The following is a 24,983-nucleotide window of genomic DNA, read 5'->3' on the forward strand; positions in this document are numbered from 1 at the left end:
AGAGATTCATACACACAGCATAAACAACAACTATAAAACGTGGCTAGGGTTTTTCCTTTTATACTTAAGGCAAAACATAAAACCCTACATGTCATATAGGCCTAGGCTGAGTTGGAAAATTCTACAGAAAAACAATCTGCATGAGCTTCGATCGATCGAGTCTAATTTTCGATCGATCGAGCCTTACAGATTTACATAATAAATCTTACAGTACACTCGATTCCAACTTTACAAATAGATACACTTTGAGCAGCCTAATTCTAGACTCTAAGTTTCGATCATGGTTTGCCAAAATAATACAAATTGAAGCTCTGATACATTAGTCCCTAAAGTCTTAGAACCTAACTAACTCCCCATTTAGCAATCCGTGACAAAACACATAATAAAACAAAATGCTCAAAGTTACAAAAATAGCCTATTACAATATAATTGCCCAACAAAACAATTCAACCTAACTACTATCTATCAGTTGTAAGTGTAGACAGCAGCATGACTGAACCAACCTGTATATTCTTGTAACACATGACAAACACATAAATGCATGTGTGGAAAATACAAGTAAAACAAAATAAAATCTTGATATCACATAACATAAACTAAAAGACATATATCATGAATAACCTCATAAATATAAAACAATAATCAATGTATCACAATGTGAAACAAGAAACAGAAATAAAAAACAAGATGTCTCCCTCTATCATATACAACTCATCAAAAATAAAGACATCAAAATAAATACATCATGAGCCCAAAAAAATAAGTACAAAGTAAAGCACCTTGATACAATCTAAAGCTCCAAAACTCCAAAACAACAAAAAATCTCCCCCTATCTCCATCCATATGTACTCCCCCTTTTAGTGATGAATTGCCAAAGGGAAATCAAGACCCATCATCAAAAGGAGGTGGTGGAGGTGACCATCTAAAACTCGCCAAATCTGCACGCAAAGCTTGAAGCTCCGTAAGAACGTCCACCAAAAGCTAACCATGAGCCGTCTGAACGGTCATGACAGTGTTCAACATACGACGAATGCTAGAATCATCAGAAGTAGAAGGTGGAGGAGCAGCAGCAGCAGTTGGATCAATAAACTCATCAGCAGTTGGATCACCTGAAGAAGGAGAAGGAGGAGGTGCAACATTCAAAGAAGACTCAACTTTAAGGCGTTTAGAGCTAGCTTGCATCTGAGCAGCTCTCTGCCTAAGGAAGGTGGTACTGATAGGAGCTATAACATGTTCGAGCTCAAAAGCAGGAAACTCATCTAAACTTGAATGGAACAAAATCCGATGAATAAAAACTAGAAAGAAAAGAGCATGAGCAGAAGAACTACTCCTATGAACCTCAACCAAGGAACGAATGAAAAGATGAGGAAAACTCATAGGAGCATCTATGGCATGAGCATACAAAAATGCGAGCATACAAAAATGCACATCTCTTGATAGGAATAGTATGAAATGAGAGATGGGCCAGATAGAATGGCAAGAAATTCGGAAAACAAGATAATGAATCTCGGTCAACTCGTGAGAGGAGATCCGAGGATCAGAACTCCACTGGATAGAAGACCTAGTAAGATATGACATAATGTCATCAAGTGGAGGAGACTCATCATAAGGATAAATGGGATGCTGGACCTTAGGCACCCCAAGATTAGAGGCCACTACCATAGGAGTAATGACATACTCTTCACCCCTTATCCAACTCTTCACAAATTGAGTGTTGGAATCATTAGAGTAGACAGAGAGGTTCGAATAGAACTCTCTGATCAAGGTAGCCGGAGGAGGATGGTCAATGTCCATCAAAGGTAACAAGCCCCTACGCTCAAAACTACCTTTCTCTTAGCCTACACAGATCTAAGAAGGTTCAGCTTCTCATACGTCTCTTGATTTTTCTCACTCAAAAACTTCTCACTATCAAAAGAAGGAGTAGAAGAAGAAGTGGATGTCCTATGGGCTCTAATCTTCCTAATCATGATGCTAAAGAGCAGAAAGGATAGACAGAAAAGAGACAAAAGACAAAACAAAAGAAAAACCCAAGGGCAAACTACATCAGACATAGTTAGAGCAAAAATAATATAGAAAATAACAATCTATATAATGCATGAACTATATTAACACATGATGCATGCCCTAATGCAGTGAGAATGGTTCAATTTTACTTTAAGAAACACAGAATTGGCTTGAACATAGAGTTTATATCAAAAACCCCAAATTTTGAAAACCCATGTTCAAAAATCCCAACAAATTGATCAATTTATCATTACACAAGTTAGATAACAATATATAATGAAAAAATAAATCAATAACACAAGCCAATTTCATCAAATTATGCTTCATGGAACAAAATCCCCAATTCGGGTAGTTTCAAGCCCTAGAAATTTCAATTTTTTCCAATTCAGTAAATTAATCAAATTAAACCATGAGGAACATGTTAATATCATCCAACAACAAAAACCCATTGATCAATTTTGAATGAAATTATCAAAAACACCAAAACCCCCAAATTTCTATAGGTTCGAAATTTTCCCTTAAATGCATAAAAAATGAGATTAAACCAAAAAAGAAAGGGCAAAATGGTCTTACCGGTGCTAGATGACAAAAACCTTGAGAAGAAATTGAGGGAAAAATGACAAAAATTTGCTTGAGTTGGATCGATCGAAGAGAAAGAGCCAAAAAGCTTTTGAAAATTTTTTGAAATAATGAAGAACACGTGAAAAGCCTAAGTTTTAAAAAACTCTCTGAACAATTTTCGATCGGTCGAGAAATAGGTTTGATCGATCGAAAATCACATTCGATCGATCCAGCATCAATCGAGCAGCGATTGTGCCAGGTAGATTCAAACAAAATTTTTAATCGCAATTTCGATCGGTCGAGCAACAAGTTTAATCAATCGAAAATCTGGAAAAATAAATTTTTTGAAAAACACAGCATTTTAATTCAAAAACTCCTTAAAGCACAATATTTTATGAATAAAATGCATGAGTGTGAGATGAAAAGTTTTCCAAAAACCCCTGAATTTAACCCAGATCTTCCAAAAACAAGATTTTCAATCAATTTGTCCTCAAATCTCAAACTTTAAACAAATTTTGCATTAAAATCAAGGAACTTTTAATCTTGGATGGCCACAACAAGATCACACACAATATAATGTACTAAGTTTAGCAAAGAGTAACTTGTGTAGTGTATATAACTAGCAAGAACATGAGCTACATGTGAGGTGATAAGAAAATAGTGATTAATCACAATTTCTACAAAATTCATCATATAAGTTTGAAAAAGACTATCACCTAAAGAGTTACATCATATAACTCTCACATCTCCTAGAATAAAAGCTTGCAATCATGTAAGTTTCTTGATTTTCCTTATAATGTACACACCAATTTTATTTGATTTGAAACTTATTAAAATAGCCAAGATAATGTACACACCAATTTTATTTTATTGTGAATTAATTATAGCCCAATAATGTACACACCAATTTTAGCATTTAATTTGAGGCTACACCTTATGTTCTTTTTGTGCATGTGCTACACTTTCTCGAGTACAAAAATCTTATGATATGCACTAAGGTGTTCGTGATTGGTTAGTAAACAGTGGTAAAATAGTTATTTATGCCTTTCTCATTAAGTTTAAGTCTAACAATCAAAGGTATGTGACTTCAAGATCAAGATCATGTAATCAAAAACTATAAACAACTCCTACACAACATGCACTACAAAGTTCAAACTAGTAAAGTGCAGTAAAATAAGCTCATCCAAGCTAAACAAGGTACATAAACATGTTATGTAAATATAATATGGCCAACCTTGATTTCAAATCCAAGAAAAATTAATGCAAAACACGTTTTTTTTCCCTTTTCCTCCTTTTATTTTATTTTATTTTTTATTTTTGAAAAGAATAACAAAAATATCCTAGTATGAAATGCATGAATGTTATGCAATGCAAATCCTAGAAAAAAACAAAGAAAGCAAAACAACAAAGAGGAATGGTCACAAAGAATAGAGAGATGAAGCATAAGGACCTTGTCAGAAAGACTCAATTAGATCGAGTCTTTTGCATTCAAAACTTTTTAGATGCAACTCTTGCATTGGATTTATTATTTATATTAGAATGCTGAGCAACTCCAATATTGGAATAAAGGTTTAAAACCTTTACCAACTCACTAATAAGTACCATGAGATCTTGTGCTTGAGGCACATGTATTTTTAGCTTATTTGCTCGCTTAACAGCTTGCAACTTGAAACAGTTTGGACGAATGTGCCCAGACTTTCCACAAAAATGACAAACCCATGCAAGTCTATCATGCAACTTGTCCTTAGGAGGGTTAGGAGTCTTAGGTTTAGACTCTTGAAGATCAACCCTAATCTTCCTAGGAGGAGTAACTTCAGCTAATTTGACAATCTCACTCACGGGAGGCTCAGAAGAAGAAACAAAGTTAGTGGAATGATTCTTAGTCACAAAGATGCTATCTTCAAAACCTAGACCAATTTTGTCTAAGGGAGACCTCTGAATACTCAATATGTGTTCAAGTTTGGAACTAGCAGACCTATTTATTTGTTTTCTAGCAACAGATAATTCAAGTTCCAAATTTTTAACTTTATCAAGTAATAACATGTTCTCAGTCTTCACATTATCAAGCAATTCATTAGCACCAAACAATTTCAAGATCAAAATTTTCTTATCAAGTTCAAGAGAAGCAATCTTTTGTAAGCATAAATCAACATTCATAGCATCCTTTGCAGCAACTTTGCAAAACTTATTATAGACTTCTTGCAAATCAACATTCTCAAAGAGTTCCCCATCAGAAGGGTTCTCATCAACAACAATACTTTCATCAACTACAACAGTAGTTGTGAAAGCAATTAAGTTTCCATCCTCATTACTACCAGACTCATTATCAGAAACTTCATCATCACTAAAGGTTACAGTCATAGTCTTACCCTTTGATCTCAAGAATGTATGACATTCTGATTTCACATGACCATACCCTTGACAACCCAAACATTGTTGACCATAGAATTATTAGAGGTTTGACCTACTTTCTCTTTTGGTTTTTCAGTATTGTTCACCTTAATGGGTTCATTCCTCCTAAAATTTCTAGGTTCAGTATTGTTTTTAACTCTGGCACTTCTGTTGTTGTTCCTAAGAAAATTTCTAAAGTTCTTGGCAAGGTAAGCAATCTCTGTAGTAAAGAGTTCATCATCAAATCCATTCCCATCAACATCATCAACTGACTTAATAGCCATTAATTTGGATTTGTTTGTCTTGGGTAGGTCTAACTCATAGGATTAAAGGGATCCTACAAGTTCATTGTAAGGTTGAATTTATTCAACCATCTAATTGGCTTTATTCCGTGCCAAATTTGCTTGTAATTCAGCATTTAGTAACCCTATATTTAGGTGGGATTGTTGTAAGGGTAGTGAGTGAGATAGAGTGAAGTTTGCTCAAGAGTGTGCAAGAAAACAGAGTGTCGCGGCTGGGACTCGCGGGTGGACTCGCGGCTTCAACCCGCCAGAAGATGCACACGTGCCAAGCATGCTGGAAGATGAACAGTCATGCTAGCTAGAGCACTACAGGACAAAACAGGACAACTGGCCATACGGTTAACTCGCGACTGGAACTCGCGACTTAGTCAAGCCGCGAGGTCAAGCCGCGAGCCACCCCTGTTTTGGAAAAACCTGACGTTTCGCATTCCTCTTCACTCCAGTATAAATACCCTTTTAACCCACGATTGAAAGAGAGCTTCCAGAGAGAATTTTGAGAGAGAAACCCTAAAGAAAAACTAGATTGTTTCACCCACAATCTCTACCTTAGAGTCTCATCAAATTCCCTCACTCTCTTCCTCTCCATTGTCAAATCCTTGAGAGGCATTATACCAAACCTGGTTCTCACCATTATCATCTCTGTGAGACAGACATTTGGAGTTCTGGGAAGCAGTTAGGAAGGAGCCAATATTCATTGGTTGATGCTACGGTGTAGTAGCGGAATCCGGAAAGCTAGAAAAGAAAAAGGTTCGGCGCAACCTCGTTGGAGCAAGAAGCTTGGAGGGCTTAGGTGCATTGGGTAGATTAGGCTTGGAGGGTCTATTGCTGTCCTTGTATCCCAACTGTATTTTCTAGTGGATTGATTACCGCTTGGAGGGCGGCGGAGAGGTTTTTCGTCGAGGTCTTCGGTTTCCTCTTCGATAACATATCTGGTGTTATCTCTGTGTTTGCATCTTCCTTCCTCTCTATCTCTGCCTTTACATTATCTGCTGTGGTTTATTTTGTTGTGGCTTAGATAGTTGTTTAATCAATTCCATATTATAGCATATGTTAAGTTTCCGCACACTAGTTGTTTGACATATTGCTTGGGTTGGTTAAGTTGGTTTTTGGGGGTCTAAACGTTCAAAAGTATTTTTGTACACGTTTTTGAACTTTCAATTGGTATCAGAGCGGGTACACAGCTGTTTGGTTTCATTACCATTGTGTGATCCTTGACTCCCTTTTTGAGATGGATAGGTCTCAATCCCTTAATGCACCTCCATATTTTGATGGAAGTAATTATGCATTTTGGAAGGTTCGTATGAGAGCTTTTTTATGCTCTATTGATGAATCCGTGTGGGATGCTGTTGAGATTGGTTGGACCAAACCTGAGGCAGCCAAATCCACATGGGATAAGGCAGCACTTGCTGCATCTAATGCTAACAGTAAAGCACTAAATGCTATTTTCTGTGGTGTGTCTCCAGATGAATTTCACAGGATTTCTCACATTACCATTGCCAAAGATGCATGGGAGATTCTGGAAACAACTTATGAAGGCACGAAGAAAGTAAAAGATACCAAGTTACAAATGCTGACCACTCGGTTTGAGGAGCTCAAGATGAGTGAGGATGAGTCTTTCGACTCTTTCTATGGGAAGTTAAATGAAGTGGTTGTCAGTAAGTTTAACTTGGGGGAGAAGATGGAGGACTCAAAGATTGTAAGGAAGATCCTTCGATCATTGCCGGAAAGCTTCCGTGCTAAGGTGACAGCCATTGAAGAGAGCAAGGATCTTGACGACATCAGAGTACAGGAGCTGGTTGGTTCTCTGCAGACCTATGAGATGTCGCTGCCAAATCAACGGAAGAGCAAATCCCTTGCTCTAAAGACCACTAATGAGAAGGTGGAAGATCAAGGCTCATCGGGAGAAGATATGGTAGACAAGGATGTAGCCTATCTTGTTAAAAATTTCAAGAAGTTTTTGAAATTCAAAAACAATGGAAAATTTGATGATAAGAGAAAATTCCAAAATTCTGGAAGGGAGAAGAGGGATTTCAACAGGAAAGATGGAAAAGAATCCCAATCCACACAAGGTGTCACTTGTTTTGAATGCAACGGGCATGGACACTTTAAGAGGGAATGTCCGAATTATTTGAAATCGAAAGGCAAGGTGTATGCCACGACCCTGAGTGACTCAGATTCGTCTGACTCAGAATCTGAAGAAAGCTGTGATGGAGAGGGGAACTATTCAGCTTTCATGACTATTGCTCATGTTGAGTCGTCGGACGAGTTGAATTTGCTTGTACAAGACCTTGGAGAACATAGTGATGATGAATCACTAGGAATTGTTGAAGAATCAGAAGCTGAAGAAGAAGAGAGCACAGCAACTCTTCAAGAAAATTACAATTCACTCTTGGAGAAGTCAGGAGAATACACAAGGGTAGCCAAGGCTGCTGTGAGAAAGATGAAGAAGGCTGAGGAGGACTACAAAAGTCTCCTAATCCGGTATAGGGAGGCCAAATGCGAGATTGAAACTTTGAATGGTGAGTTGTCCGAAGCTTACACTAAAGTAAGATTTCTTGAGAATGAGGTGATGCAAGCAAATGCTAAAATAGAGAGGGTCACCACCAAGAAGCTAGATGATGTTATATCATCTCAAAAGAGCTTCTCAGACAAATCCGGACTGGGATATACCGGAGGAGGTAGTTCAACTGGAAATGTCACCAAAGAAGTGAAGTTTGTCAAAGCCAAAGATCCAGTTGTAGCTGACCCTACTGATGTGAAGCTCGAGGTGGAGGAGAAGAAGAATGTGGTGGACCAACGGATGCTGAATCATCGTAATCAGTATGTGGGCAGGTCTGAGTCTCGTGCCAAGTCACGTCCACGACCACAAAGAGGTCCTAAAGGAATGTATGTGTGCCATTATTGCGGACTTCAAGGGCACACTCGACCAAATTGCCAAAAGCTGAGAGCAAAGAACAGTGCAACTCCTCAAAGGTTAGGAGGACCAAGAATTGATAGGAGAACTTGGGCAGGTGATCAACCTAGAGAGCAAAATGGAGATCCCGGAATGATGAACGTGATGAAGATGATTGGTGCATTCACCAACTGCTTGGAAAGCTTCTCACGAAGGTTTGAAAGCCCTAACTCCTGTACCCAATCCTTTAAGGAAATCACCCCAAACGCAAGTGACGTGTGGGTGAAAAGGGGTACTCATGCATAAGCATTACAACATGTCCATGCATTAATACTTCCTATGCTTTGTGACTATGTTTGTTTGGTATGCTTGTTGTTTTTGATTTTGGTTGTTTGCTTGATTATTCTTCTTGTGAATATTTCTTAATTGTGTTTTATCAATCTTTATGTTTCTTGAGTCAAAAATCCAAAAATTACATAAAAATTTGAAAATCAAAAAGCTTGATTGACTTTGTTGAGTTTTTGTCTTAAAACTCGTTTTGCCTTGTACCTTTGTGCTAATGGCTTTGTGCATTTTCGAGCATTGCTTGTTTTCATGCACTCATATCACTATGGGAAAAATCTTGAAATCTATGTGATTGTTGTAAATAGATCTTCAAACTTGTCATGAATGATTAGTGAATGGTTATGTTGATCTTGAAACATGCATAGACTTGTGTCTATATCTCTTCCCACTTTTTATTTTTTTTGCTAAAAAGAGCTCACCAAATGTAAATCTCCAAATGAAAAGAGATATTGAGCTGCAAAAGCCTGTCGCACATTCTAGTATTTGACTAGGAAAAAGGGTAAGCGACCTTATTTTAAAAGTGAAATTTCATTCAAAAAGGCCAAAGGCCTGTTCTTCAAAGAGAAATGTTACATATCCCTCTCACAATGAGAGATGATTGTCTCAAAAAAAAAAAATCAAAAAGATCAAATGTTATGATTGAAAGTGGAGTCAAATGAAAAGCTCCAAGTTATGTTATCAAGTTGTGTGGGAGGTCATATATTCATATTTCTATAATTGAGATTGGTCACATGATCTAGTGCTAATTGTGTATGCCTTGGTTGAATTGATCATTGAAGCTTCACATTAGACAAAGGACTATCTCATTGTTGATATCCACACACAACACACAAGTTTATGTTCAATAAATGCCTTATTCATTTGTGTGATTGTACTTGATAAAATGTGTTTTCACATGCTCAATCTTTGTTAATTCAAGCACAAAAAGATTTTTGAGTGTTTTAGGTGTTTTTGGAAAGTGTTTTGTTGGAAAAATCTGAAAATTTCAAAAATACAGTTTTGCCCTGTTTTGGCGGCTCAGTCGCGGGTATGTCAAGTCGCGTGCCTCAGTCGCATCTTCGCTGGTCATGTTTGGCGACTTCTTCACGAGTGGAAGGTCCAGTCGCGAGGATCACTCAGAGATTTTCGCGGTTCAGCTCGCGACGCACTCGCGGGTAGACCTTCCAGTCGCGAAAAACACTTAGAAAATTTTTTCAAAATTTGGTTCTTGAGTGCTTTGGCGGCTTGAGCTGGCGACTGTGTGGCGACTTAATCCAGTCGCGAAAATCGCGTGTTTTGCAGAAACAGGAGCAGTTTTTAAACTTTTTCTGTTTTTCCCTCGAATTTTTGTGACTGTTCATCTTCTTTCTAAACTCTCTCCCTCCCAAACACTCCGTGCTCCCTTTTCCAATCTCTTGTGTTGCACTCTTGTAGCTCAAAATCGTCAAGTTACAGGTATGGGTTTTCTGTTTTTCACTCTTTTCTTCTTGATTTTGTGCTTTTACCCTTGATTTTTCGCATATGATTGTGTTTTTGAAATGGGTTTGTGTTTCGGTCTCTGCTTCTTGTTCTTGATTAGCTTGTGGATGCTGTTGCTATAGTTTGTGTTAAATGATTGTCATATGCTTATTGCTCTTCATCTTGTGCTTAGCTAAGTGTTTATTTTATTTCAATCTGATCTTTGAGCTGTTGAGTGATTTCTATTGGTTCGTTCTTGTTTCTGTGCTAGATTTGCTGTGAGTTTTACTGTGCTAGATTTGCATGTTCTAGTGTGTGTCTCTGTGGGTAGCTTCTGTTTGGATCAATATATTGTTTGAGTGTCATATCATTTTTCCATTATCTGCCTCAATGTCATTTATCTGCCTTCAGGATAGTTTCACCATGTTGTTCATGTGTTTCCTATCCTAGGCTTGGTTTATCCATTTGTTTGAACTAAATAGCTTGCTGTTTAAGTTTTTGAAGTTCATTTGTTTGGTTGATATCTCTCTCTGTTTACTACATGGTTCTGACTGGTTCTGCACATATATTGCTATATGTTGTTGTGGCCTTTTCTGATTGTTCACAGATGGCTCCCTCACCACAGAAGAAGGAATCTACTGCCAAGAAGGCTGACAAGAGATTAAAGATGGATTCTAGATTGTTTAGGTCTGTTCACCACTTTGAGAGATACAAGGATAACTTCTTGAATGCAGGAATCATTCAAGAGAGATTTGTGGATTTGGAGGACTTAAGGCAAACTTTTATTCCCAGTTGTTTTGAAGGAAGAGGATGGGAAAAGCTTTTGGGTGGTTTCCCTGTTGTGTGTGAACCCTTAATTAGGGAATTTTACTCAAATGCTGTGATAAAGGATAATGAATTGAGTTGCTGGGTGAGGGGTAAAGAATTTGTCTTGGATGCTCATGTCATAGATGATGCATTAGGGCTTGCAGGATTAGATGATGAAGAATTTATCAATTACAAGGATAGGAGTGTGTCTATTGAAACAATTCAACAAAGGATAGGTGGGCAGAGAGAAGGGAAATGTTTGAATACCACTGCCTTTCCAGTGGACATGAGGTGCCTTACTATAATCATGATGTTTAACCTCTATCCCATTAGGAAATTGACTACAATCAACTGTGCTAGAGCAGTCTTTCTGATGGATCTCAAAGAAAAGAACTTCATAGACATAAGTTCCCACATTTATGACACCATTGTGGATGAGACTAGAACAACCTCTAGGCCTAAATTGATCTTTCCAAGTTTGCTAATGAGGATTTTTAGGAGTAAAGGGGTTCCAATCCCTCAAGACATCAGTCCCATGTCTACACCCTCTGCAATCAACAAGCTCACCTGCAAAAGGATAAGTGTCAGGCTTCCAGGAGAAGAAGATGAAGGTGATGAAGGAGAGGCTGCTCCAATGGAGACTGAAGCAGAAGCAGCTGGACTTGCATCAACTTCAACACCTAGGAGAAGTGGCAAAAGACACAGAGCTTCAACCTCTGCAGACACACCTCCAGATGCTTTCCAGATCATTCTGGAAAGGCTTGATGGGATCAGGGCAGTCCAAACTGAGCATTCTGACAGGATGAGAGCCATGCAAGACCAGATTGATGTCTTGGCTGCTACACTTGACAGCTTCACAACTCAGCATGACAAGTGACCCTTTGGCCATTCCATGTCAAAAAGGGGGAGAAAGTTCATTGATGATTGAGAAGCAGAAAAGCAGCTCTTAAGGGGGAGTAATTAGTTGAGGGGGAGTAATGTGGTTATATATGTTTATGATTTGGGTATTTTAGTGTTTTTATGGTTTTTGATACACTGTGTTTTGGTGTATAACTGTTTCTAACTCTTTTCATATACTCTTGGTTTAAACTTTAATATATGTTTGATGATGTTATTCAGGTATTTGTTGGTTTGTACCCATATGCTTTTGTAAGCTTTTAGGGTTTATGTTTTATGCATAGGTTTGTAGGCTTTATGGTATGTACCATGCTTAAGTGCAGCCTTTATGCTATGTTGAAATCAGTACTTTAATCTAAATGTTCTGCATTTTGGTTTATGTACTGTCACTCTTGTGCCCTTGTAGGATTGTTCCTAGATGCATATGCCTTGTGTGCTATGCATTGGTTGAGTGTTGAGCATACAAGTGTCTTGCCTTATGCTTGTTAACTTGTATGTTCTTGTGTTCATTCCAAGTGTGAATGAGCACTGTGATCACTACCTTGTGGTGTTCACTTGGTTGATCAAGCCATGGTTTGTTTATTAACTCCATCTTTGCTTGATCTCATTCTGCCTGTTTCATATGCATTTATAATTTTCTGCCTACAATGATCATGGTGTATTGTTGTGTTTCAGGAGTTTATGTTCATATGATTCAAGTGCTTCACAGCTTCTAGAGTTAGGTGTGAGTGAGTTTTGTTCAACTGTTCCCAACTCACATGTTAAGTCTAGAGTCTGTTTTAGGGTTTTGTCACGGAATAGCCAAAGGGGGAGATTGTAAGGTTGAATTTATTCAACCATCTAATTGGCTTTATTCCGTGCCAAATTTGCTTGTAATTCAGCATTTAGTAACCCTGTATTTAGGTGGGATTGTTGTAAGGGTAGTGAGTGAGATAGAGTGAAGTTTGCTCAAGAGTGTGCAAGAAAACAGAGTGTCGCGGCTGGGACTCGCGGGTGGACTCGCGGCTTCAACCCGCCAGAAGATGCACACGTGCCAAGCATGCTGGAAGATGAACAGTCATGCTAGCTAGAGCACTACAGGACAAAACAGGACAACTGGCCATACGGTTAACTCGCGACTGGAACTCGCGACTTAGTCAAGCCGCGAGGTCAAGCCGCGAGCCACCCCTGTTTTGGAAAAACCTGACGTTTCGCATTCCTCTTCACTCCAGTATAAATACCCTTTTAACCCACGATTGAAAGAGAGCTTCCAGAGAGAATTTTGAGAGAGAAACCCTAAAGAAAAACTAGATTGTTTCACCCACAATCTCTACCTTAGAGTCTCATCAAATTCCCTCACTCTCTTCCTCTCCATTGTCAAATCCTTGAGAGGCATTATACCAAACCTGGTTCTCACCATTATCATCTCTGTGAGACAGACGTTTGGAGTTCTGGGAAGCAGTTAGGAAGGAGCCAATATTCATTGGTTGATGCTACGGTGTAGTAGCGGAATCCGGAAAGCTAGAAAAGAAAAAGGTTCGGCGCAACCTCGTTGGAGCAAGAAGCTTGGAGGGCTTAGGTGCATTGGGTAGATTAGGCTTGGAGGGTCTATTGCTGTCCTTGTATCCCAACTGTATTTTCTAGTGGATTGATTACCGCTTGGAGGGCGGCGGAGAGGTTTTTCGCCGAGGTCTTCGGTTTCCTCTTCGATAACATATCTGGTGTTATCTCTGTGTTTGCATCTTCCTTCCTCTCTATCTCTGCCTTTACATTATCTGCTGTGGTTTATTTTGTTGTGGCTTAGATGGTTGTTTAATCAATTCCATATTATAGCATATGTTAAGTTTCCGCACACTAGTTGTTTGACATATTGCTTGGGTTGGTTAAGTTGGTTTTTGGGGGTCTAAACGTTCAAAAGTGTTTTTGTACACGTTTTTGAACTTTCATTCATCAACAGGGATGAAATCCACATCCTTACTTTCAGTTATGGCAGTCACTTTGGGTCTAAAGTTCTCAGTCAAAGATCTAAGTATTTTGCTAACAATTTTAGGTTGATCATAGATGTCACCCAAATTATAAGCAGAGTTGACAATATCATTCAATTTAGCATAGAATTCATCAAAATATTCATCATCAGACATTCTAATACTTTCAAATCTAGTAGTTAACTGCTGCAGTTTGTTAATCTTAACTACCTTTGTTCCTTTATACACAGTTTGGAGAATATTCCAAGTAGTATGAGCAACTTCAACATTAGAGATTCTCTTGAATTTCTCCATAGAAACAGCATTAAAAATAGTATTAATGGCTTTGCTATTAAAAGCGGCTGCTTCTTTCTGAGAAGTTTACCACTCACTAACTGGAATAGTGGGCTTCTCCCATTCGTATTCAGCAAAATTCTAGACTCTCTCATCAATAGATTTCAGGAATGCTTTCATCCTTACTTTCCAGTAGGCATAGTTGTTCCCATCAAAGTGAGGTGGAATCACAAGAGAGTGACCGTGTTCTATGACAGTAGGGGTCAAGGATCAACTTTTACATCAAAGGATCTAAAACACAATCGCTAACCTGCTCTAATGCCACTTGTACGTTTTTTGACCCCTTAAACACAACCAAATTAACCTAGTTATTTAGCCAAGTGATTAACTTAGGTAAATTATTTAGATCTAGATTAACACAAATAAATCATATCATTGAAACAGTGCAGAAAATAAATAACATAACGATATAATAACCCAGGAAAACCAAACTGGTAAAAAACCTAGGGAGGATTTAACCTAGCTATTTTTAAGGTAAAACAGATCCACTATGAAAGAATTGAAGTTTTACAATAGCGATTTAGACTACTAACATCTTATTGCTATCTCGAGTAGAAAACTTACGACCACTATCACGTGACAGCTCCGAGTCCATGGATTACTTCTTTTTTGAATTTATAGCAACCACAAGTACTCCCACTTATGTTTTCTTTAAACTCTTTATGCAGCAACTAAAGTGATCATCAAGCTCTTGACATCAATCTTGAGATTGGAAACCCTAAGTATGTATGAAGGTAAACACCTCTAGATCTCACAAGAGATTCATACACATAGCATAAACAACAACTATAAAACATGGCTAGGGTTTTTCCTTTTATACTTAAGGCAAAATAAAAAACCCTACACGTCATACAGGCTTGGGCTGAGTTGAAAAATTCTGCAGAAAAACAATATGCACTAGTTTCAATTGATTGAGTCTAATTTTCAATCGATCGAGCCTTACAGATTTACATAATAAATCCTGCAGTACACTCAATTCCAACTTTACAAATAGATACACTTTGAGCAGCCTAATTCTAGACTCTCAGTTTTGATCATAATTTGCCAACATAATACAAATTGAAGTTCTAATACATTAGTCCCTAAAATCTTAGAACCTAACATGAATTATTATCTAATTTAGAATTATATAATTCATGCTTATCAGGAGTAATAATATAAAGACCATCAACAATATTTCCAGAACAAATAAACACTTTATCCTTCTTTATTACAACATTGTCTTTTAAGATAACACAATATCCATGTTTACCTAAATAAGTTGCAAAAATTAAATTCCTACGAACATTAGGTACATATAGATAGTCTTTCGATATTAAAACCCTAGAATTAAAGCATAAATTAAACACTCCAACAGCTACAACTAGAATTCTACTCCCATCAGCCAAAGTAAGAAACAATTCCCCTTCATTTAGCTTTCTGGTCTCCTGGAACCCCTACAAAGAATTGCAGATATCATTAGTACAACCTGATTCCACACACTAGGAATCTGTGGGATTTTGTACTAAACATATTTCAAGAAGGAATAAACTTTTCATACCCTTATTATTGGCAGCTTTAAATTTTGGACAATTCCTCTTCCAATGACCTTTCTTGCCACAATGGAAACACTTTCCTTTGGCGTAGTCCTTCTTCTTTCCCTTGTTGGCAACTCCTAAGACAATTTGCTTATCATCTTGCTTGGTGAAGTCCTTCTTCTTCTTCTTCTATTTACCCTTGCCTTTCGACTTAGGTTGAGAAGTAGAAGTTTCAGCCATAATAGCATCAACACTGGTTGTACCAAGTATGCCTTCCGCCACCACCAATTCATTCATTAATTTAGACAATGTATAAATCTTTTTGTTCATGTTATAATTAAGTCTAAATTCCTTGAATGATTCTGGTAGTGACTGGAGTAACATATTTGCTTGAGATTCTCCATCAATATCGGCACCTAAAACCTCCAGTGTATTCAGATGAGAGATCATCCTAAGACAATGCTCCCTCATTGAAGTGCCTTCAGTCATTTTGGTATTATAAATTTGCCATATAATTTCTTACCGTGCAGAATGGCCTTGCTCACCAAACATCTGCTTCAGACTTAGCATTATGTCCGAAGCTAGTTCTACATCCTTCATTTGATGATGTAGAACATTTGAAATAAATGCTAGGATATAGCACTTGGCCATCTCATTAGATTTCTGCCAACGATCATATCGCTGTTTTCCCTCAGGATGAGCATCTAATGATGGAAAGTTAGGACATGGTTGACTAAGCACATACTTGTGCTCTTCAACAGTAAGAACAATGTCCAAATTTCTTTTCCTGTCAACATAGTTGGATTTAGTCAGTTTATTTTGATTAAGAATAGCAACAAGTGAGCTAAATGATACCACGATTAAATCTGAAAACAATAAACATGAATATAATAAGTAAACTGGACATTATCAATTTAGCATATAAACATATAATATGGAGCCTTAATAAAACCATAATATAAAATATGCAACGACAACCCAATCCATATTCAATATCCCTCAGCATAGAGTGAACATTAAATACTTTAATTGATTGAGAACTATTCTCATTATTAGTGTTATCATGATAACTTTTATCAAACACTAATAATATGCCGTTATACATTTAGCCTCTAAATAATAATAGTAAGAACTCAGCATAGAGGATACTATAATATTTAGTCTAGTGTATACCATTGTCTAGAGTCATGTTAGCCACGTTTCGTCTACCATTAACAGGTTTATCTTGTAGTACCATGATTCAAAACACCCTCCGCATGGAATGCAAAGCTCAAGGCTAAGACAAGGTGTTTGATCAAACCACTATAAACCAAGAAGTTCAATCCTGTAGGACCATGAAATAAATACTCTCTGCATGGAATGCTAAGCTCTGTAAGGTTGAATTTAATCAACCATTTTATTGGCTTTATTCCGTGCCAAATTTGCTTGTATTTCAGCATTTAGTAACCCTGTATTTAGGTGGGTTTTTTGTAAGGGTAGTGAGTGAGATAGAGTGAAGTTTGCTCAAGAGTGTGCAAGAAAACAGAGACTCACGGCTTGGCCTTGTGGGTGACTCGCGGCTGCAAGCCGCTAGATGCAGCACACGTGCCAAGCATGCCGGAAGGTGAACAGTCATGCTAGCTGGAGCACTACAGGACAACTGTCCATACGGTTATCTCGCGACTGGATCTCGCAACTTAGTCAAGTCGCGAGGTCAAGCCGCAAGCCACCCCTGTTTTGTAAATCCTGACGTTTCACATTCCTCTCTCACTCCAGTATAAATACCCCTTTTACCCACAAATGTAAGAGAGCTTCCAGAGAGAATTTTGAGAGAGAAACCCTAAAGAAAAACAAGATTGATTCACCCACAATCTATACATTAGAGTCTCCTTAAATTCCTCATCTCTCTTCCTCTCCATTGTCAAATCCTTGAGAGGCATTTTACCAAACCTTGTTCTCACCATATTCATCACTGTGAGAGGGCTGTTTGGATTTCTTGGAAGTAGTTAGGAAGGAACCAATCTTCATTGGTTGATGCTACGATCTAGTAGCGGAATCCGGGAAGCTAGAAAAGAAAAAGGTTCGGCGCAACCTCGTTGGAGCAAGAAGCTTGGAGGGCTTAGGTGCACTGGGTAGATTAGGCTTGGAGGGTCTATTGCTGTCCATGTATCCCAACTACATTTTCTAGTGGATTGTTTACCGCTTGGAGGGCGGCGGAGAGGTTTTACGCCGAGGGCTTCGGTTTCCTCTTCGATAACACATCGCGTGTTGTCTTTGTGTTTGCATCTTCCTTCCCTTTTATCTTTGCTTTTTATTATCTGTTGTGGGTTGTGATTTTAATTTGGCTTAGATAGTTTATCCAATTCTATATTATAGCCTATGTTCATTTTCCGCACGCTAGTTGTTTGACATATTGCTTGAATTGGTTAATTTGTAAATTGGTTAATTTGTAAATTAGGGGGTTTAAACGTTCAAGGGTGTTTATACACATATTTGAACTTTCAAGCTCAAAGCAAAGACAAAGTATATATGTCATGCTACTATGAACCGACAATGGAAGCCATGAAATGCAACCCTTGTATCTCTCTCCCACTAGATATTTTAAAAGAAAGGTTTTTAATAAGAAATCATGTGTAATCTCATCACACATAGCCTTGCTCTTTTAAATGTGTAAACACTTAGTGAAAATTCAAAATTCACAACTTTTGATCGATCAAATGTATCCCTCGATCGATCAAAATTATGAAGAAAATTTTAATAAACTTTCTGGATGACTCGATCGATTCTCGATTCCTATTCAATCGATCAAAAATTGAAAGGAATTATCGATCAGTCGAATTTTTAATAAATTCATCACAAACTCTTGGGTTGACTTGATCAATTCTCGATTCTTGTTTGATCGATCGAAAAAGAACATTCGATCGATCGAAGGGAATTCTCAATCAGTCGAAACTCGTGAAACTGAATTTTCCAGAATTTTTACCAATCAGTTTTCAACGGTTTTTCATGAACAAACTACCATCATATGAACATAATAGATTGAGTTTGAGATCAAAACTGAATTCCATTGATGCTATATCCTTAAAGTTCAATTTAACATACTTAATATCAAACTTAAACAAAATCATAACATCAAAATTAGTTTTTTATAAAACAGTAATTTCAACAACCATGTAGAAAATTGATTGTAGAATCTTCTAACATCATGAAATTACTATCTCTAATTCCAAAACTCACAAAACATGTTATACAAATTCGAAATTGAAGACTGCTCTAATACCAATTGTTGGAAAAACATAGTTTGTATTGCATACAAAACATACGCAGCAGAAAATTAACAGATCTACTTCGTTCGTAATTGATAACATGTACTATGTAAATTTTAGAATTTAAGAACAAGAGAGTGTACCTTGGTGCAGTGAAATTCAAAATCAAAGATTAGAAGTACTTGGAAACACTCTTAATCTTCACTCAAATTCCACTTATGCCCAAGAAGTGTGATCTCTCAATCACTTTTATATGTATGTGTTCAAGGGAGAATAAGAGAGTGGCTTACACTCACATGCACACCATTTCATTCTCTTACTAAATTCTGTATGTTTCTCTCCTTATAACTGATTTTCTAATTGGGCTAACCTTTTGAGCCATTCCAATTGGGCTTTAGTATGTGGCTTGGAGTGGAACCAAAAGGGAACAAATAAGACACTAGCTCCAATGGGTTTTGGGCTTTTCTGTCAACTCTTGACAAATCCAAAATTACCATTAATTATATTTAATACCACTATGTAAATATAATTGCACTCTAGGCCTTATTAATAAATTATATCCCAAGATTTTATTATACATACAACCCATTCATAAAATATTCGTAGTAATACAAAGTCATGAATGTTGACTGCCACTTTGAAGATTACTATATCTTAATCCTTGAGTACCCGATTTAATCCTGTAAGTTATTCATCATATATTTATGAAATCCAATTTCATAAATATATACTTTAGTAACTTTTTACTAAATTAGTTAGGCCTAACATTTTGAATAACCAAACCCATTAAACTTATTTCAAGAGAATATTTTATATTTCTGTTAAGAAATTATGAATTCTATCTTGAGAATAAATGTTCCCTTAACACTAAATATGGTTGCCCAACATACTGAGGTTTTGATCGTGACTTTAGATCTCACTCCTAATATATCAAAGCAACCTACACTTCATGATCAGGTTCATTATTCTCTCAGGATTAAGAGTTGATGTAAATAGAAGTCGTGAGATTTATAATTCATTTGACAGTCGTTAGTAGTATAATAAATCTTACAGCGGTTCAGTTTAATATGTTTTAACACTTAAAATATATCAACTAGAAGTCTCCACATCTATGATCAAGACAAATCATCTTAGTTGATATGTTATAGTCTTCGCAAATGAAACGCCCAATTTCATCACCGACTACGAACTAAAATTCTAAGTTTACAAAGAACTTGTGATTTATATCTTTTGTAACTAAATCACATACTATGCATCTCATGGATTATATGATAATGTCCAAATATTCATATTACCATTATTTTAGATAATAATTAAAACAACTTTATTAATCACAACATAATGTCATATATAATGTCATACATAGCATCATACAATAGGATTTAAAGGGCACATATCCTAACAGAAATTGAGTTCAGTGGGCTCGATTTAGCACCACTCCAAAAATTGAGTCTTTTGCACTCGAGATGTTAGTTTGCTAAATAGTTTTGAAAATGTATTAACTAATGAAATTGTTTGCAAATTTGTGTTATTTTGAAAAAAGAAATCCATTTTCCAGTATCACTTAGTTTAATGAATATCCCTTTTCTACACCCCCCCCCCCAAAAAAAAGAAAAGAAAATGAAAACAACAAAGAGATTCATATTTTATTTTGTGATAAATTAAAATTAAAAATATTTTTTTATTTTCTTAAGATTAGAGAAGAAAAATGAAAGAAAACAAATGATAAAAGAAAATGATTATATATCTCCTTCAATGTATAATCTCCTTTTATAATAATAAAGTCTCAAGTCTCCAGATAGTAAAAATCATAAAAATATAAAATCAATTTTACAAAAGAATAATTATCCAAAGAGATCAAGTGATTGGTTCCTTTTATAGGTTCCAATAGTAATGATGGTTGACAGACTACATTTGGTATATTGGGAGTGGTTGCATGCATGAAAGATATTGTGTGATTGCTTCCTTAGAATGACCCAATATTAAAGATGGTTGACTAGAGTTAGATATTGTAATATTGGGATTGACTTGATTCGGTATCTTATCTTAATTTCCACTAATACACCCTCGCAAGCTTGTCAGCCAGAATTGAGCACTAGTAAGGTCCTTGCCGAACACATAAGCAATTTGATCCAAAGTTTGAATGTAGAACACCCAAAGCTCGTTATGCACAACCTTCTCACGAACATAGTGATAATATCATAATAAACTTTGAGATGTTTCATACAAGCATAAAAAATGTGGATTGGAGGATTTGGAGCAGAGGAAAATGAAGCTATAATATTATCACACCATATTAGTGGAGGTTGAAAAAGATGGAGATTTCGGAAAAGTTGACAGAACCAAGAGAGGTTAGTGGCAGTTTGAGCCAATTAACGGTAGTCGTTTTGGTGCTAAAGCAAGAAATGATGGCCTATCTCTTGGCACTTGATAAGATAGATGAGAACTCAAAATAAATGCAATAACCACGAGTTGAACAGCGATAAATAGGCCTCAAGGCTAAGAGGACTTGGTTTAAAAAGAAGTCTCTTATCGAGATTCTAGAGTGCCTTCGAGACGCAGACTAATGAGATGTCCTAGGTTGATGCATGAATTGGCACACCTAGTTGAAGGCAAATGGAAGGTCATGATGGGTGAGAGTAAGGTTTGGAAAGCACCAAAATGCTGTGGTAGGAGATGGGATTAGGACCATAGGGAAGAGTATGGTTTGGCATAGTCCATGCATTTAAGCATACATTAGCAAAATTAGTGGCATACATAGTTTGTGTGAGATGGAGATTGTCACCAAGTTAAGAGGTTTCATCAATAACCAAGGAAATAGTGTAGGAACTTGAGATCTTTTATAGCAAAGCGGGAACCCAACTACCCAAGTACCACACTATTGAACGAGATGAGTAAATAGACTACAAAATACTTCACTTGTTTCGACCCACTAAATTCGAGGATCCAAACAAACACTGAAAATAGGTCTGAGTGAATAAGTAGGGACAGCTTTATTTCAAGAGACATTAAAACCCTTGAAATAAGCCAATACAACCGTTTAAAAAAAAAAGGCGGAACAGTTTTAGCAGCATTCCCGTGAGAGTTTTGGTTCCAAATATTACATTTTTCAGCACCATTTTAACGTAACCCTCAAAATAAAGATATCCTAAAATTTTCAACCCACAAAATAAAGCCCATAATTTGAAAAATAAAAGGTGCGGCGGTTGATGACTTAGCTCCAACGACGATCTGAGGCGCGGTGGTTGGCGATATCATCTCCGATGACGAGCTGAGGGGCACGGTGGTCGGCAATATCATCTCCTCCACTTCTTCGTTTGATTACAGGTCTCTCTCTATTTAACTCTCTGTTTGTTTCCCGAGAAAAAAAAAAGTTGAAGTTGTCCCAATCTCTCTTCCAATTCGTTCGACTACAAAGTATTCATCCAATTTTGGGTTAGTCCTGGTGTTTTAGGGGCTTAGAGAGAGAGGGAGAGAGAGTCACGCCAAACCGGCTTTGATTCAAAAAGCAGAAGGTGTGGATTTCGTTATTTCTCATTTTCTTCATTTTGCTCAGCATTTCCTGGTTTATTTGTGTTTTTAGGTTTGATCTGAAGCTTTAGTCTAATTCAATTTTGTAGATAAAATCTTTTTATTTTATTTTATTTTTTTATTGTAAGTTTGAATTTTTTTAATAAAATTGATGCACTGGAATTGAATGAGAATGAAATAATTTTCATTTGACAATGGTGGCAATTAAAAATATATTAATTTTTACTTGGGGCATAGAATGTGGGGAGGACTTAAATAGAATCTGTTAAGCTCAATTATCTTAAAGGTTTGGCCGTTTTTAGAGTTTGCCTTACTGCACAATTTCTTGAACAGAGAGAACTATAGCAATGTTATACAAATGTTATGGAGGACCTTGTTAGTTCAATATGGTTAAATTTACATGGAAAGAAGTGCGCCACTTTGGAAAGGGTGTGATCTAAATCATGAATTGCTGGGATTTCATTTTGAAATATATTATTGTTGGGCATGCTTTGTTTTCAATTGGTGTCACGGATTTGTGAAGACCTATGTTGGTATCAATTTTAGATTGTTTGAGTGATGAAACGGCAAAACCATAGCTCTGTGCTTTGTTGGTAACGTGTTATGGTACTAAGGTTTCAAATTTCACTAGAAATTTAAAAAATACAATATCTATTTTCTATCTATTTTATTATATAATGCCCAAGTCAGGTTTTTCACTCTATCAAATTTCACTAGTGATAGCAACTAGTTTATATGTGTGGTTGATTTTTAGGATTTATGCTGGCTGGATCAATACTCATGGTTAGTGGCAATAATGCTCAACTTAAGTTGCTGCATAACTGATGCTGGTGCTGCTTAAGTTGCTGCATAATTGCTGGTGCTGTTGTTGGAGGCATGATGGATGCTTTGATTGATTTGGTATCTCATTACGTACCAAGCACAAATATACATTACACAAGTTTACTTTATCCTAGTTTTTTAATTTTTTTTCCACAACATTGTCTGATGAGATTATTTTGGCAAGAGTTACTCTATAGTTCTGCCTTTTGTTACTACCATCATATGTTGTATGTTTGATTTCTTGAATATTGACTAATAATATGCAATAGGTAACAATCTAGTGGAAGTTGCCCTCACCATATACTTAAGCTTGTACTCAAAACACTAAATAATGGTATCCGGTAGTATAATTGGTTCATTGACTCTTTTCTTTTTTGTTAATCATGTTTTGGATAGAAAATTTACTACTAACCTGTCTATTCATGGCAGCCTCCTTGGATCACCTTTCTGGGAGCATGAGAAGGAGATATTTATCCCTGAAACTTCTCCTGGTGCAAAGCCTTGCGTTTACTATACATATATGCGTTTTTTGTCTTCTTATTTAATATGTTTGACATTGTAAGTTTCTTCTTAACTTTATGTTCTACTATCCATTTATGTGCTGCTAGACAGTATTTCTATAATATATTTTTTTCATGATTTTCCTCTCATCCAGGATATTAATCTTCTTTGGCAACCACTACTCAGTTACATGACACAAAAATATAAAGCAAGATGGTCCATTTTTATTTTGTGCTAAAATTTGTGATGGGCTTGCTCTTGATGCGGCTACAAAAATACCCTTGTCTTGTTTCCAAGATTTTCAGTTACACTGGCAAAGATGATTTTGAAATCTCAATGCAAGTATTTTAAAGTTTTGTTTAATCATTTAATCCCGCACAATCGATGTGGGCTGCATTCTTGAAGTTACCCACTATTCTCTCTTTTTGGCACCTTCTCTCTTCACTTGTTCATATATCATAGCTTTATATTCCTTGTTGTTTATAATCTTGTCTTCTAGTTGTTGTAGAGATAGAAACTTAGTTGAAAGAATTGCAGATGCTACTGCAGTGAAATCATGGTGATGGTGCTGATCAACGATCTTTTGGTTGTTTCTGTCATCTTCAAAAGAAAGAAGCCTCTACATTCCATTATATATGAATATAAAATTTGTATAATATAATCTTCATATATCTAATCCAGCCTTGTAAATGTTTGACTCAGTATTCAGTTTGATTAAATTATACTTCTGCTTTTGTTTGATATACACCAATGTGATTTTTTTTACATGTAAGGATGTTTCCTAATTTTTCCAGCAAGTGGCTATGTAATTAATTTGCATTGATTGAATATTTTTATAGTTTAAGATTTGTGTCTTTGTTGAGGTACTTGTAATTGAGGTACAGATCTCTCTGTTTCTTCCACCCACCGTCAAATCTACCTTTCTGTTTTTGTTTGTTTACTTTCACATCTTCCACTACTTAATTTGCTTTTTCAGAAATATATTACATGTCAACATGGAGTGCATTATATGACAATTTGTCAATCAAACACCTCAACCATGTAACAAGTGAATTACCACATGAATAGGCTGTGGTTAGTTTGGCTGTTTTTGCCATCATTAATCCAAGTTTATTTTTATACCATGATGATTTGTTCAATTTCATAATCTGTATTCCATTTTCTGTTTTGGAAAACGCTACTCTTAAGAGTTGAAAATTCCATCAATATATGTGAATCTGAAAACTGTCTACATCAATTATTTGAAGCCAAGATGTTGTATGTGTTCACTAGTAACTTTAGTTTATTCATTATTCACAAGCCACCACTTCTATTTCTCTAATGCCCCCTTCATGAATGTAAGATTTTTAAAGGGTTTTACATCTTTACATGTGTAACCAACTACATGATTTATGTGTTATACATAGTATCAAGTGGATGATTACTCTCCATGT

At 36.5% G+C, this 24,983-nt stretch overlaps 1 protein-coding gene and 1 long non-coding RNA gene across 4 annotated transcripts; one reads left to right on the forward strand and one right to left on the reverse strand.

Moving 5' to 3' along the window:
• Positions 1–15,970: 15,970 nt before the first annotated feature.
• On the reverse strand, positions 15,971–16,688 carry LOC126700959 (uncharacterized). Its single transcript, XM_050399120.1, has 2 exons — positions 16,625–16,688; positions 15,971–16,317 (listed from the first exon to the last, which is right to left on the reverse strand). Exons 1-2 carry the CDS (start codon positions 16,686–16,688, stop codon positions 15,971–15,973), a joined length of 411 nt encoding a protein of 136 aa, XP_050255077.1.
• Positions 16,689–21,740: 5,052 nt separating this feature from the next.
• On the forward strand, positions 21,741–24,295 carry LOC126700538 (uncharacterized). Of its 3 annotated transcripts, none has more exons than XR_007647214.1 (3): positions 21,741–22,023; positions 22,982–23,127; positions 24,050–24,295. It is a non-coding gene; the product is annotated as an uncharacterized LOC126700538 (long non-coding RNA). The 3 variants fall into 3 exon arrangements; XR_007647215.1 differs by having other exon boundaries at positions 24,059–24,295; XR_007647213.1 differs by lacking the exon at positions 24,050–24,295 and adding an exon at positions 23,479–23,568 and having other exon boundaries at positions 21,800–22,023.
• The last annotated feature ends 688 nt before the right edge of the window (positions 24,296–24,983 follow it).

This window comes from Quercus robur, chromosome 9 (assembly GCF_932294415.1).
Source record: "Quercus robur chromosome 9, dhQueRobu3.1, whole genome shotgun sequence".
NCBI classification, from domain to species: domain Eukaryota; kingdom Viridiplantae; phylum Streptophyta; class Magnoliopsida; order Fagales; family Fagaceae; genus Quercus; species Quercus robur.

Excerpts from the sequence above, each read along its gene's own strand:
- LOC126700959 (XM_050399120.1), bottom strand. The coding sequence starts at position 16,688 with ATGGTACTACAAGATAAACCTGTTAATGGTAGACGAAACGTGGCTAAC. Across the intron at positions 16,318-16,624 it reads TAACATGACTCTAGACAATG|ATTTAATCGTGGTATCATTT; the intron begins GTATACACTAGA and ends TATTGTTTTCAG.